Consider the following 13168-nt stretch of genomic DNA (forward strand, 5'->3'; position numbering starts at 1 on the left):
AACATTGAATTGTAAAAGAAAGTGAAAGTGTCAGAGCTGAATGAACAGTGGAATAGGAAACAAATTAACAAAGGCTTGAGAACTCTCTTAATTTTATTATTCAGACAAAAACCTTCAGTAGAAAATGAGAGACAAGTCAGTCTCATTTGTGCAGCAAAAATACTAACACAGCACAACACCTCAATTATATAAATAAACTTGAATTTTACATTACATATAATGTGTAATTAGACCTCAACAACATTTCGATGTAAAAAAGACAAAACCAAAGATTCAAAGTCAATAACATATTAAACACAGCACCAATCCTGTGCTTAATGACTGAACTTCCAAGTTCTGATTTATTAATGGTGGGGAACAGAGTTCACCCCAAGTGTTTGAGTGTCTGTACTGTTGACCTTTTTTAACAGCTTTTAACACATTTTTCATTTGAAAAGTAATGCATTGACACAGAGAGATAAGTTTGACAAAATGGAACTTACAAAATGCATGCTAAAGAATATAAGAAATGGATCACAAACAAAATCTTTCTTTGCAATATTTAACTTAACGTGATTCATGCTGTCAGTCTGAGCCCCACTGTACATCTGTTATATCTTCTTAGGAAAACATCCATCCATTTCAATCATCTCAGGCCAGCCATCATAGATGTTTGTATCCTGGGCATTTTTCAAATGCTTCAACAGATAAGTAAAACACATGAAAAAATGCTACCTGGCAATAGTGGAAGATTATTGTTGTTGCAAAAATTGTCATTATGCCAACAAAGTTTGTACAATTTATCCTTAGATTGCTGTGGCACTGAACTGAAGTAAAGCACTGTTTATAACACAGTATTCACTTACTATTATGCACACATTTATACTTAACATTCCGTGAGGTGTGGAAAGGGCTGGTGTTCAGTTTATTCTAGGTTTGGGCAACCATACTAAGTTATGGTGACCTCTCAACTCAGGAACATGTTGTTATAAATTGCACTTTATGTGTTGGTAACTTATGGTATATTTATTTTTGCATTTATAGACTACTTTTAATTAGTTTTAAGGTTTATCTTTTGCATCATATGATTACTTACAAAATGAACATTTTTTCATGCAAATGTTTAATATTTTCAGACTTCATTACCTTTTCAAATGGACTCTTCTCTTCAATTCCTTCAGCTCCTATGAAAAGCCAGTTATCTCGATATTGCACTGATTTTATCATGCTACTTCCAAACCTGGTAAATATTTCTCTGATCTCATCATTCATGCTGAAAGAAAAAAAGAAAGGCTTAGCTTGCACAATGTGAATTATCTGTACTCTTGTCTGCTATGATTTTATAATGATTTCACAGGTAGACTATCTGGTAAACATGGAACTTTCAAAACTAGATGAAAATCACCATAACTTTAGAGAACATTTAGGTTCTCTAAACTCTAAAAAACCTAATAGAGAACAATATTGATTGTGATTTTAAAATATAAAGACATATTATAAAACAGGATTATTTCTTCCATCAGAAATGAAGAAATTCATATTCAGAAAAAAATATTCACCATCGTAATACTTACTTTGTTGCTGGTTCATCATATGAAGCCACTATAATAATTGTCCCAGGCTTTATTGCTTTAAGGAATTCCAGTAGTCCTTTGACATCTATGACAATATAACTAATTCAGTTAGAATGAAGAAATAAAAAAAAAATATATACTATATCCAATATCGCCACTGCTAATAATATTACATGCATATCTACAGTTACAAATCTTTTTTAAATCAATTCCAAAATATAGCAAGAGAAACATTTTATTATTTTAATGCATTCAGAAGTGAAGGCTTTTAAAGGAAAGCAGTCACAGGCTTGTTGTGAAATGGCAAGGCACTACAATATCATTTATAATTGCTTAATGCTGCTTTTCTTACTTTCAGAAAACTCTTGATTTTCTTACTACATAGTGCAAAGGAGTCCTTTATGTCTTACTAGTGAATAGTCATTGCTAATTAAACTTCATCTGTCAACTTTCAGCAGTTACCTTGAGAGAAGATACATCCGCACCTAAACTTAACACATAAAGGAAATCTTACCTCCAGCATACATGTTAAAGGATTCAGCCTTAATTATTTCCCCAGTCTGCCCTATAAACCAAGAAAGATGTTTTTAATCTAATGGTAATTCTATTTTCTTGTAGTCTTTCGAAAGAGTAGTTATATCATCTCTGCTATCAAGTTTTCTACAACATTTTCATAAAATGTTTTTAAAATATTTTTTGAAATTTCTGTGAATTAAATGTCATTGAAATTAATACTCTAACCATAAGAGTAACAATTTATATGACTTAAAATCAACATTATATTTTAAAAAACATTTGATTAAACCTACCTTCCGAATAAAACCAGTAATTATGGTACAATTAACAACTTGAATGTAGAGCTTCATTATGTCTGCAGACCTTTTACTGAATATAATTTTGCTGATAACCTAAACACTCCTATTCTAATGGAAGTAATTGCACTTACCATTTACAAGCAAAATGTTCAGTCCCGATCCAACATTATTTAATGCATTACTCATAACACTGGAAAGATAACACAAAGAGGTACAGATCTGAAATGTATAGGGCATAACAATATCAACTCTTTCCAATACTAAACAAAAGTGGTGAAATATTGTTTTTTTCCACAAAATGAAGAGTGAAACAAACTAAAAAAAGATCAAATACTTTTAAAAAGTAATAATATCATAAAAAAAGATAAAATAAAAAAAATGTTTTTTACAAGTATGCAAATGGCAAAGGTATGTTATAGTTTACTGGTGCCAAAACAGTCCTCTTTTTTGTTCATTTTATTTATAAACACTCAACATACTGCAACAATCATTACTGGCAGTAGCTTTCTTAATGGGAAAGATCAGGCAGTTTATTATTGATGTATAGTTTATTCTTTCAGGGAATATCAGAATGACTGAAGTGCAGAATTTGAAGTAACTGTTCAAGTCGTAAGGCAAGTAAATGTTAACACTAATACAGTACACCTGTGTTCACCAGTGCAGTCCCTAGTGTCTAAACGTCCTGATCTAATCAATGGTGATAGTATACTGCCACCCTCTGGTGTGAATGTCTCAGCGTTATTCAATTTTAAATTGAGGTGATATTGGATACTAAATCTTGCTGTAATATTATACATTAAATGCAATTTATTTATAATTTAAGTATTGTGAGTGTATAGTCTTGTATAATTATGAACAGATAAAAGTAGTGGACTAGCTGCCCTAAGATTCACTACAAGTTTCTTTCTATGTTTTACAAGTATTAAAAAAAACCTTTTTGTGATATAGAAAAAATACTAAACCTGGTAGTTTAGAGGCAGCATGGTGGCCCAATAGTTATCATTGCTACCTTGCAGCACTGGGGCCCTGGGTTCAGTTCTGGGGTACTATCTGTGTAGAGTTTGTATGTTCTCCCATGTTTGCATGGGTTTCCTACAGGTTCTCTGGCTTCCTCCCACAGCCCAAAGACATTGGTATGTCTTTATACATACTGGTGTAGGTTAATGGACTTCTGGAAAAAGTGGCCCTGGAGTGAGAGTGTGTACAGTACATTGTGTCTCTGTGTGCCTGTGACTGTTTGGTGTTCCTCAAGGGTGTACCCTGCCTTGTGCCCTTGGCTAACCAGAATAGGCTGTGACTCTCCCCTTAATTGGATAAAGCTGTTGGAAAATGAATGGATGGATGGTAGTTTTGGATAAAATCACTGTGTCTGAGAAATGCTTTTACAGATGCTTCTCAATGGTTTATTTTGAGTAATGTCCATTTTCACTAGGCCATGTAACTGACTGGATAATAATCATTCAAGATTATTATAGTACTGCATATTACATTAGCATAGGGATCAACTCAGGTCATCCCTGTATCCCTGGTACTAGCACAAGAGAAACAACGATAATGTTTCCTCTGAAACACGCACTGTTGTTCTACCAAGACCATTAAGTTCTTCTCACAAAGTGGGTCGCACAGCATAAGGAGCACTTTTGGGGGCATCTGGGATATCAAGAATAGTAGTCCTCATTGATAGTATTGCTAGCATTTGCATAACAAACCACAAGGGGGCACTTATGCAGATAGCCAAGAATGTTTCATACACATCCTGTGGTGCTGGAATGTCATTTGTTGTGGTTTTGTGGAAAATGTTTTCCAATAAGAATTGTACTCTAATAATAAGAAAACGAAAAAAGTAAATATTTACAGATATTTCTGCTTGACACACTGAGTTTGCTGTAGTGGTCTATACAGTATATTACAGGTCAGCATGTTCCTTGAAACAAAATATTTCACTACTTTACTAAGAATTATAATAACATAAAGGGCTTTTGGAGTACTTACATTTTGCCATCAAAGCATATTTTTGGTCCAATAACATTTGCTGCCCCACTTTTAATACGGAAGGGAAAGTGATCGGCAGGACACTCCTTTGACAGTCCACATTTATTAGCTGGTGTGACCACTGCTAGAAGAACAAACAGAGAGAAGTGCAGTACAGGGGAAGTACAGGGCTTTCTGTCACCACAACACATCAGTTTTGAACATTTAACATTCTATGTACAACTCAGATATTCATATTCCTCATACAAAGCCCTGTGAGCATACTTCACACATACAATAATTCACTAGGAACGACAACATCCAAGATGAAAGAGTCATTGAGCGAAATTGTGGCTTAACTATCTTGGCTGAGGTCTTACCTCCCAGCCATAGGACAAGGAGGCCAGGACCCCCAAAAGAACCAAGCGGGACCCCAAACCACCAGTGCAGAATTATGGTAAGAAGAAGAAGGAAGGCTTCTGATGACCTACTGTAGGTGAGTTGTTTATTAAAATAAATATGCATGAGCAGCAAGGAGGCAGCTTTGAGTTGGAAGAAACATCCGCAATAGCTCTGGATTTGCGATAACTTTGTAAACAGGAAAGGAAGTCTCTGTTCCTGGCTGAGATCAACTGTGCATCGGAGCAGCAAATGGGAATATTGATCGTATGGTGTAGGCAGCGTCATAGTACTGTCTAAGCAAGGACATATGCGAGACAGCGAGGCTATTGCAAGAGACATACAAGAGAAAGAGATAGGGATCATGTAGGTATTTATAGTGTTTGGGAGAGGAATGGATGTCAGGAGCAATTGCTAATTACTGACAGCTGAGTCTGATTGACTTGGTTGTTATCTCTCGCGAACTTTTGTTATAAACCATGAAGCGAAATGTTTTAGGTACTCTCCTGTTGACCTGAAAACTATTGAAAGCTATTAGACATAGGCAGACATTAGAAAGTCTGGAAAAGAAACAACAATATAAGTTATTGTTACCAAAATATATAATATAAGTTACTTCATAGAAGGAAACATAAAGTTAATTTATGGCTTAGTAGTGCAAATAGCAGATTTCATTCATAATTTGGAATAGTGATTCAGGATGCAAAACTCTGCAGAAGAAACAGGGAGACTAAAACTGATCTGGGGACATATCCATAAGGTATGGTATTTTAAATTGTACAGGGTGAACATAAGAGCTTTAACATGACACGTTTTATGGATTTGTGAACACAGGGAACCCATACAAAATCTGTGATAATGAATACATAACAGACAATATTAACTAAATTGCACTAATCAGGAGCAGATCAGGACAACCCTTAATGACTTTATGTAATGGATTAAGGCATCTATTTTCCTTGAAGAAGAGAATGTTCAGGATGCATGCTGACACTTAACTGAAAGGCATCAATCACAAATAGCCTTACTGCCATGCATTTGGTCACAGAAGGGAGAAATAATATTTTGCTTGAAAACAAATATATCCTCTTTCAGCTTTCTGAAGATCCTTACCATGTGCAGGTGTTGGTTTAAGAAGCCCTGTAACAAGTGAAGATAGTTATGTTATAGATGGTATTCAATTATAGTCAAAAGTGTATGTACAGTATAATGTATTACATTATATACATATTCAAAGCTTTTAGACATTTTATAGTCTACTCGTTTCACTAAATTCTTTTTCCTCTTTATGCTGAAACAATTCCATGGTGATCTCAAAAACGAGGGAGATCTTCTACATCATTTCAGGCACTTTGTTTTAAGCTGACAGTTAATCCTTCAAGATATGTGTTTTATCGCACCAACAGTAGCCTTTTAGCTTTGTGGACGTATTTGTACAACAGTGCAAATGGGTTAGTGGTGAAGAGCCAGCCTCCCATTTTCTCGAAACGATTCCCATTCAAAGATGGTTCACACAAGTTCACATTCACTGTTGTCCAAGTGGAACTCATGCCATTAGGAACAGCTAGGCACCAGATAGTTTTTAAGACAGTCTTGCTATATTACCTAAAATGTCCTTTGTGTCCTTGATTTTCAGCTGAATATTTATTGGCATATTTGCAATGAGCCACATCAGGAGGACTGAAGCAAGAACCAGGATCAAACGAATAGCATCTGTAAATAAATTACAATCGGTGATATTGTACATTACTGATTCTCAATTGTTTTTGTACTAGGAACCAACTTCCTAAGGTCCCTTCCCATTGTTTTTCTTATTTTATCTAATAGAATAATGTGCAATGTTTTTCTTTTCTTCATTTTTTTTGTTTGCATTCTATTTAAATGTACAGGAGTGTTTTGTGTCCATAAATAATTCCCTCAAGGGACAATAACATGTTATCTCATTTGAGGACCAATTACATTAAGAAGCAGCCCATAGAAAGAGTGCAACTTACAGTAGTTAGTAATGTTCCTTAAGGCTATGACAGGGACATGGATTTTTCAAACTGTATTCATATTTTCATATATTTTTTTTTTCTTGGATTCCTTTTAATTTACTATATATTTTCTTTTTTTATTAAGTGTTTTTTTCATATGAATTTAGATTTAACTATATCCATGGAATGGCTATATTGTTAGATTGCTTTGTCTGTGTTCCAATTTTTACGACTGTCATGTACATGTAGTGTTCCAGTCTTTTGTGTCAGTGGTCAACACCTAATGTGTACATGTAATTTAATATGATGAAAACCACACCTAACTAGTACATCTTGGCACTGCTTTTAGGTCTTGATTGGTGGACCTGGATCACATCATTTTAGGTTTATAAATCCATCTGTGTCTCAGGCAAAAGAGCAGACAAGAGAAATAATTGTGGGCCTTGAGGAGACTCTATGACCACCATTTCTACCCTAAAGGGGAATGGAAAATATCCTATCCAGTAGGCTGTTAGACACTTAATGTTATAATTTTAACTACTTTTGTGTCATCTTGATTTTACTATAGTGTGTTCTGATTAAAAGAAAGTTTTATTCATTTCAGCTTGGGCCTCTGTCCTTTCCTTTGAATCTTAAGAAGAGAAATCTCTATACTCAGAGTATACTAAAGAGTTCAGTTTGAATTTTACCCCCGATATTTTATTTACAAGAAAACAATAAACTTTCTTTATTGAAATTGTTATGAGAAAACAATGGACTATTTTTGTGTATATCTATATTTAAAAAATAATACTCTATTGGTGTGCGCTAGTGGGATGTACAGTAGCAGGAATCCAGTATATTCAATTGTTGCTAGATTAAGGCGGAGCGGTGGCTCTGTGGCTAAGGATCTGCGCCTGTGACTGGAAGGTTGCCGGTTCATATCGCAAAGGAATCCTACTCCGTTGGGCCCCTGAGCAAGGCCCTTAACCCTAACTGCTCTGGGGGCGCCGTACGATGGCAGACCCTGCGCTCTGACCCCAAGCTTCTCTCCCTGTCTCTGTGTCTGTGTCTCCATGGAGAAAAGCTAGGGTTTGTGAAAAGACGCATTCCTAATGCAAGAAATTGTATAGGGCTAATAAAGAAACATTAACATTAAATAACCGTGTGCAAATATGACATGTACAGTATAAGGGAAAATGATACGTTGCATTTGATATTTATTTAATAGACAGTATGCTGCTGCATTTAATAGATTCTTAGATGATAAAAACAGCCACCATACCTCTTGTCCTCATTCCTGCTATAGAGGATCAATAAAACACTCGTCACTATGTAAATGAAGAACCACCTACGGTAAATAATAAAGAAATAAAATGAGCATGTTGAAAAATAAAACAAAAAGCAGCAACCAGGGTAAAGCTTTATTTCCTGGACTTATATGTATCATGAGTTACAAGGATTCCAGGTAAAATTAATTTATTATTATTTGCTAAACTCCCTGTAATGATGGTCCAGTCTCACTGGCGTGATTCATACATTCATTTGCCACTGTCCCTATAGTCTGCTGTGCTAATGTACAGTGTGTCTTTTGTTATTTACATAAGTCATCAGTTAACTTTTACTTTCTTTTGTTTGTTTAGCAGCAAAATATATAATTCCCTTTTTGCCATTCAGAGTCTGAAGGTTGTTATTATTAGATTTTATTGCATTCAATAAAAGTGATTACAGACATGGAGTACATGGAGTATTTTATTGCTTTATAGGACTTGTACTAGTATAATGTTTGATTTCTGAACTTAATCAACAGTTTCTAGAATAGATGAATTCATCTACAGTATGTCAGTATTTGTTGAACTCCCTGTAATGATACTCCTTTTCTACTTACATAATTCACACATTCATTTACCACTGTTCCTAAAATCTGCTGTGCTAATTTTATGATTTGGAATTTCTAGCCTAACAGAATATATCTCTTTCATTTTACTGTACATAAGTCATCAGTTAATTTTACTAGTTTGTTTAGCAGCAGAATAAGATTGGTTATATTTTAACTTTTATACATACAGTATTGCTAAATTTATATATTCCTAAAATAGATGATTTCCTGAGAGATAAGAACTTCAATTACATTGTTTAATTCATGAAGTTCTTCAGAAAACATGCAAATCAAAAACAAATGTAATTTCTTTCCTGTGCCTGTTTTCATTTTAGAAAACCAGAAGAGATGCAGAGATGCTGAGGTTGAGTACAAAGACACAGAAAAAGAAAGATTTGCTTTAGTCATTGTATTCCCATCCATCCATTTTCTTACTGCTTCTAATAATTCAGGGACACGGGGGAGTCGGAGTCTATCCTGGCAAGCAAAGGGTGCAAGACAGAGTAGTCCCTGAATTTTTCTTTTAAAATTTCTATTGACAATGAAAACTAAAACATTTTATTTTTTCCTTGTGATTCCCAGAATGTTGCCAGAAGGCAAGTGCTCTTCTTTTAAAAAAACTCTTCCAGCCACTTCCAGTTCCAGCCTCTGTCTAATTCCAGCCTTTGGTTCTTTTGAAATGTTCTCCTTTGTATTTATTGTAAACAAATTTAATTTATTATTTTTAGCCTATTTTCTCCCTATTCCAAGTTAGACTTCAATGAATTATTTACATCTTTATATGTGCGTATGGATACTCCTGAACAGCAAACACTGCTAGTCTTGGGGCCTCTCGTTTACTGCTGCTTCTGGGAACCAGATGAGCAGGCTCGTAGGGTAGATGGAATGCCCAGCCCATAAGCATAAGCATGGGTGTGACCATAGCAGCGTTACAGGATGTAGATTATTTGTTTAGATGTACTACATTTACAGTTTAGAATGTCTAGAACACAATAAAAAAACTGAAGGCAAACACAAATATGCAGTTGATAATAATAATAATAATAATAATAAAAATAATTTTATATTTAATGCTTAACCTTGTCACACTGAAGTACAGTGAGAACTAGAGACCATAGCAACCTTTTTATAGAATTCTTGAAACTACCCTGCCATGTCACAACTGATACACTGCCTTCTTTCAAGTAGAGTTAGACCCTTGGATCAAGATAGGTAGGCCAAATAACCTGTTAATGCTAGACTTAGTCTGTTAGTTGTTTTAGTTCTTAATCTAGTAAACATCAGAACTCTGGAGAAAAAAAGTGCTAAAACACTGGAGTCAAAATTAAATGTTGACTTTAACATTAAAAGAACAGTTAACATCCACCACTAAAAATGAAGTGTAGCAACACCAAAGGTAAAGGAAATATTCAGTTTACAGTACCTGATGATGTTTCTGTTGCTCTGTCCTAAGTCTCCTGTCAGACAGGTTTGTTACACCTGTTCACAGTTTGTCTGCACATTTAAGGAAGCTATGATCAATGAATCAGGAGGCTGGGCTATGCTATTGAAACAGCACATGCAGAACCAGGAAGCTGCAGGCAGTACTGGAGAAAGCTGATAAAAAATCCTGAAACTTCACTCCTAGCAAAGTGAATTACTTTCTTATTGGAATTTTTAAACTATTTAGGTTATGTCACTTCCAAAATTGTGACTTAAAGTTAAAATGTTTTTATTAAAAACATTTAATTTTGTATATTTAATTACCATGATTTAAATATGTTTAGCTACCTAGGCATTTTACCTACATTTTAGTACAATTTCAAAGCAGCATATTAATAAATGCTATAGTTTAGGATAAACCATTCCTAATTCCAAAGCAGAAGGATGTTCTGCTTTGCCAAAGAAACACAAAACGTAAAAGGAAATAGATATCTTTCTATTTACTTTAAAAAGGGATTCATAAATGAGATAAAGAGTTTTACATGCAGGCATTTATATCCTGTTTATTCCTGTGTTCCTGTGTTAATAGGTCCTGGTGTTTCAGGTGGACTTTAAACCTGCTCAAGGATCAGAAAGCACACTCACTAGTCCTGCTTGCTCAATTGGTTTCTTTCATTTCTCTCAGATTCGGAAATTCTAAAAAAAATATAAATATATACATGATAGAGCCTTGATCTATACTTTATACAGTATATTCATATGATTTCATTAAGACTATTATTAAGATTTTTTTACTGTACGTCTTATTAACTATACAACATCAGATCACTAATGGAATTTTTTAATGTACTGTATGTTTTTTGGTTCCATAAGCATGATCCCTTATTTTTTTCTCAAGATCTCAATTCCTTTTAAACTATATTGAGTAGTGTAAGTTGTGTAAGTGGTAAGTAGTGTAAATTCCCACCAGATACAGTATGTGTGACAGCACAATTCAGCACAATGTGTGACAGTTGCAATTTGTCTATAATAATACATCCAATATTAGTGTTATCTTGGGGTCAGTTATTGTAGGTGAATACTAGGTCATATTGATCACAGTTGTCTGCACTAGCTATTCAAAACTGTGACATACTGTACTGTTTTTAAACTATCTTTGGTAAGGAACTCTTCCAGATTTTCTTACTTTAATGCTTGATCATTAAATAACAAGGCTATCATTCTCAATACATTTGTATTGATCAGAAAGTGATTTTTTCTTTCTAAATGACTATCTGCTCTTAAATGCTTTTGTTGCTCCCACTGGATAGTGTTATATTGAAAAACCTTAGTCTTATTGAGAGGGGTCATGGTAATCATATACAGATGCAGCCATTCAAAATGGGTGAGGTATTTCGCGGCATACCCCGGTGGGCGTGTCGCAGTATCATGCGGTATCACGCAGTGTCACGCAGTGTCACGTGGCTAATCGCGCGTCATTTGACGCTCATGCCGGAAACTATCCGGCGTCACCTTTAAAACCACCAGGGGGAGCTTAACCTCTCATGTACAGCATTTTGAACTGTGTATTACAGCATGTTAATCATCAGTCATTAAAATGTTGGTATATTTCATGAAAGCAAGATTGCTCAGTTGGACAAAAGTACACAACCTACCTTTATCAGAAATATTTATGCATCAAAGTCTTTACTGAAGATATTACTAATAGTATTAATAATGGATGACTTTTGACAAGCTGTATATTCAAAGTATAATTTCTTTAGCACATTTGTACAAGCACTTGGAATCTGTCCAAGCCATACTTTGTCAGGCACTTTGTTTTACTTCAACGGGCATAAAAAGTTCCTTGCTTTTAACAGGGCGTTTCAAAATTTCTAACTACGAAAATGATTTAAAATGCGACACTTATCATTCAACTAGAGCTCAAAATATCCTCAAGAGCACAGCAAAGAGTGTATTAAAAGACACTTGTATTTATGAACGCTTTCTTTTCCGTATACCAGATTTTATGGAACCACTTCAGAAGGGTGTCAGCCAGTCAGATTCCAGGAATCTGTACTTTAAAGGAAAAATACACACCGGTATTCCATTTCTCCCTAACGATTTTAAGCATTGAAGTATTTAACTAGCATGTGAAATAGCGTGTGAAAAAGTGGTAGTTTTAAGCTTTTCTGCCAATATAATATGGAATCGTGTATCTAAAGAATTTAATAACGGTATGATTATAGTCGTGTACTCCGACAGGGCTGTGTAGGGCTGTTTCGCCTCCCTGTTCATGCAAGTTGTCTTGTAGCCTACTGGTCTACGTGCCTGACTAACAACTAGCAGGTTGTGTGCTTGAATCCAGCTGGTGCTGGACTTTTCTTTTAACAAACATTTCAAACAAAATATTATGGACAATCAATTGACTTTTATATTTCAAAATATCGCAACATGATCGATTCTAAGTCATTTTTGATAACAATGAATAGTCACCTTCTTCCCTTCTGACAACGGTCCCAGCTTCTGCTTCCTGCTTCTATTGTGTGTGTGTGTGCAACAGAGTAAATTTTTATAGAGAAATGGAGGCTGGACAGTATGCGTTACAATATAAACATTTATATTGATTTAAATCGTGTTCTGATTTAAATCGCAAACGCGTGTTTAATTATATGTGTTTTTTAATCATAATCAGGCTAATGCAACATAAATTGATACAGTATCTTTGTCTTCTAAGTATCTTAATAAACTTTCAGCATAGCTTTCTACCCGTCAAGATTTATATTTCTTGGGATTTTGGGATCAAACGTGGAAGGATTAGATTGTAATCGTTTTTATTTGTCAAATATGTGATTGTATTTCTGAATGTTATGTGACACCTACAGTAGTTCACTGCTTTAAATACATCGAATTAAGAAAGTTATGTGTAGCACTTTAGATTTTTTTTCTGAACCAGGGAAAATCTGATCATGTTTCTCTATAACAATAATAAAAAACTTTATTTTACAAGTTACTGGAAATCAGAGGGAGCTTTAAGGTTCTTTTACTTATGAATACAACATTGAATGGTTTTATAAAGGATTTATTGAATGAGTATTGTCCAGCACTTAAAAAGGGGTCTTCAAACCTTTTCATTCTGCCAAAGACCAGACCACATGCAGTGAATGATAAAGCTTTGTAGTGTGCAGTACCTCA

The 13168-nt window shown here is 34.6% G+C and overlaps 1 protein-coding gene across 5 annotated transcripts; it reads right to left on the minus strand.

The window, feature by feature from the left end:
• Positions 1-75: 75 nt before the first annotated feature.
• LOC102688775 (FAM3 metabolism regulating signaling molecule D) lies at positions 76-10083 on the minus strand. 5 transcript variants are annotated; one of them, XM_015347111.2, is made up of 10 exons: positions 9996-10083; positions 7979-8044; positions 6344-6451; positions 5852-5878; positions 4361-4481; positions 2500-2558; positions 2068-2118; positions 1554-1638; positions 1126-1252; positions 76-677 (listed from the first exon to the last, which is right to left on the minus strand). In XM_015347111.2, exons 2-10 carry the CDS (start codon positions 7989-7991, stop codon positions 591-593), a joined length of 678 nt encoding a protein of 225 aa, XP_015202597.1. In that variant the 5' UTR covers positions 7992-8044; positions 9996-10083; the 3' UTR covers positions 76-590. The 5 variants fall into 5 exon arrangements, with proteins under 5 accessions (XP_015202597.1, XP_015202596.1, XP_015202600.1 ...); XM_015347110.2 differs by having other exon boundaries at positions 4361-4484; XM_015347114.2 differs by lacking the exon at positions 6344-6451.
• Between the last annotated feature and the right edge of the window lie 3085 nt (positions 10084-13168).

This window comes from Lepisosteus oculatus, chromosome 4 (assembly GCF_040954835.1).
Source record: "Lepisosteus oculatus isolate fLepOcu1 chromosome 4, fLepOcu1.hap2, whole genome shotgun sequence".
In the NCBI taxonomy this organism is placed as follows: Eukaryota; Metazoa; Chordata; class Actinopteri; order Semionotiformes; family Lepisosteidae; genus Lepisosteus; species Lepisosteus oculatus.

Excerpts from the sequence above, each read along its gene's own strand:
- LOC102688775 (XM_015347110.2), bottom strand. Across the intron at positions 4,485-5,851 it reads TAAACCAACACCTGCACATG|CAGTGGTCACACCAGCTAAT; the intron begins GTAAGGATCTTC and ends TTGTTCTTCTAG. Across the intron at positions 678-1,125 it reads AGAAGAGTCCATTTGAAAAG|CATTTGAAAAATGCCCAGGA; the intron begins GTAATGAAGTCT and ends TATCTGTTGAAG.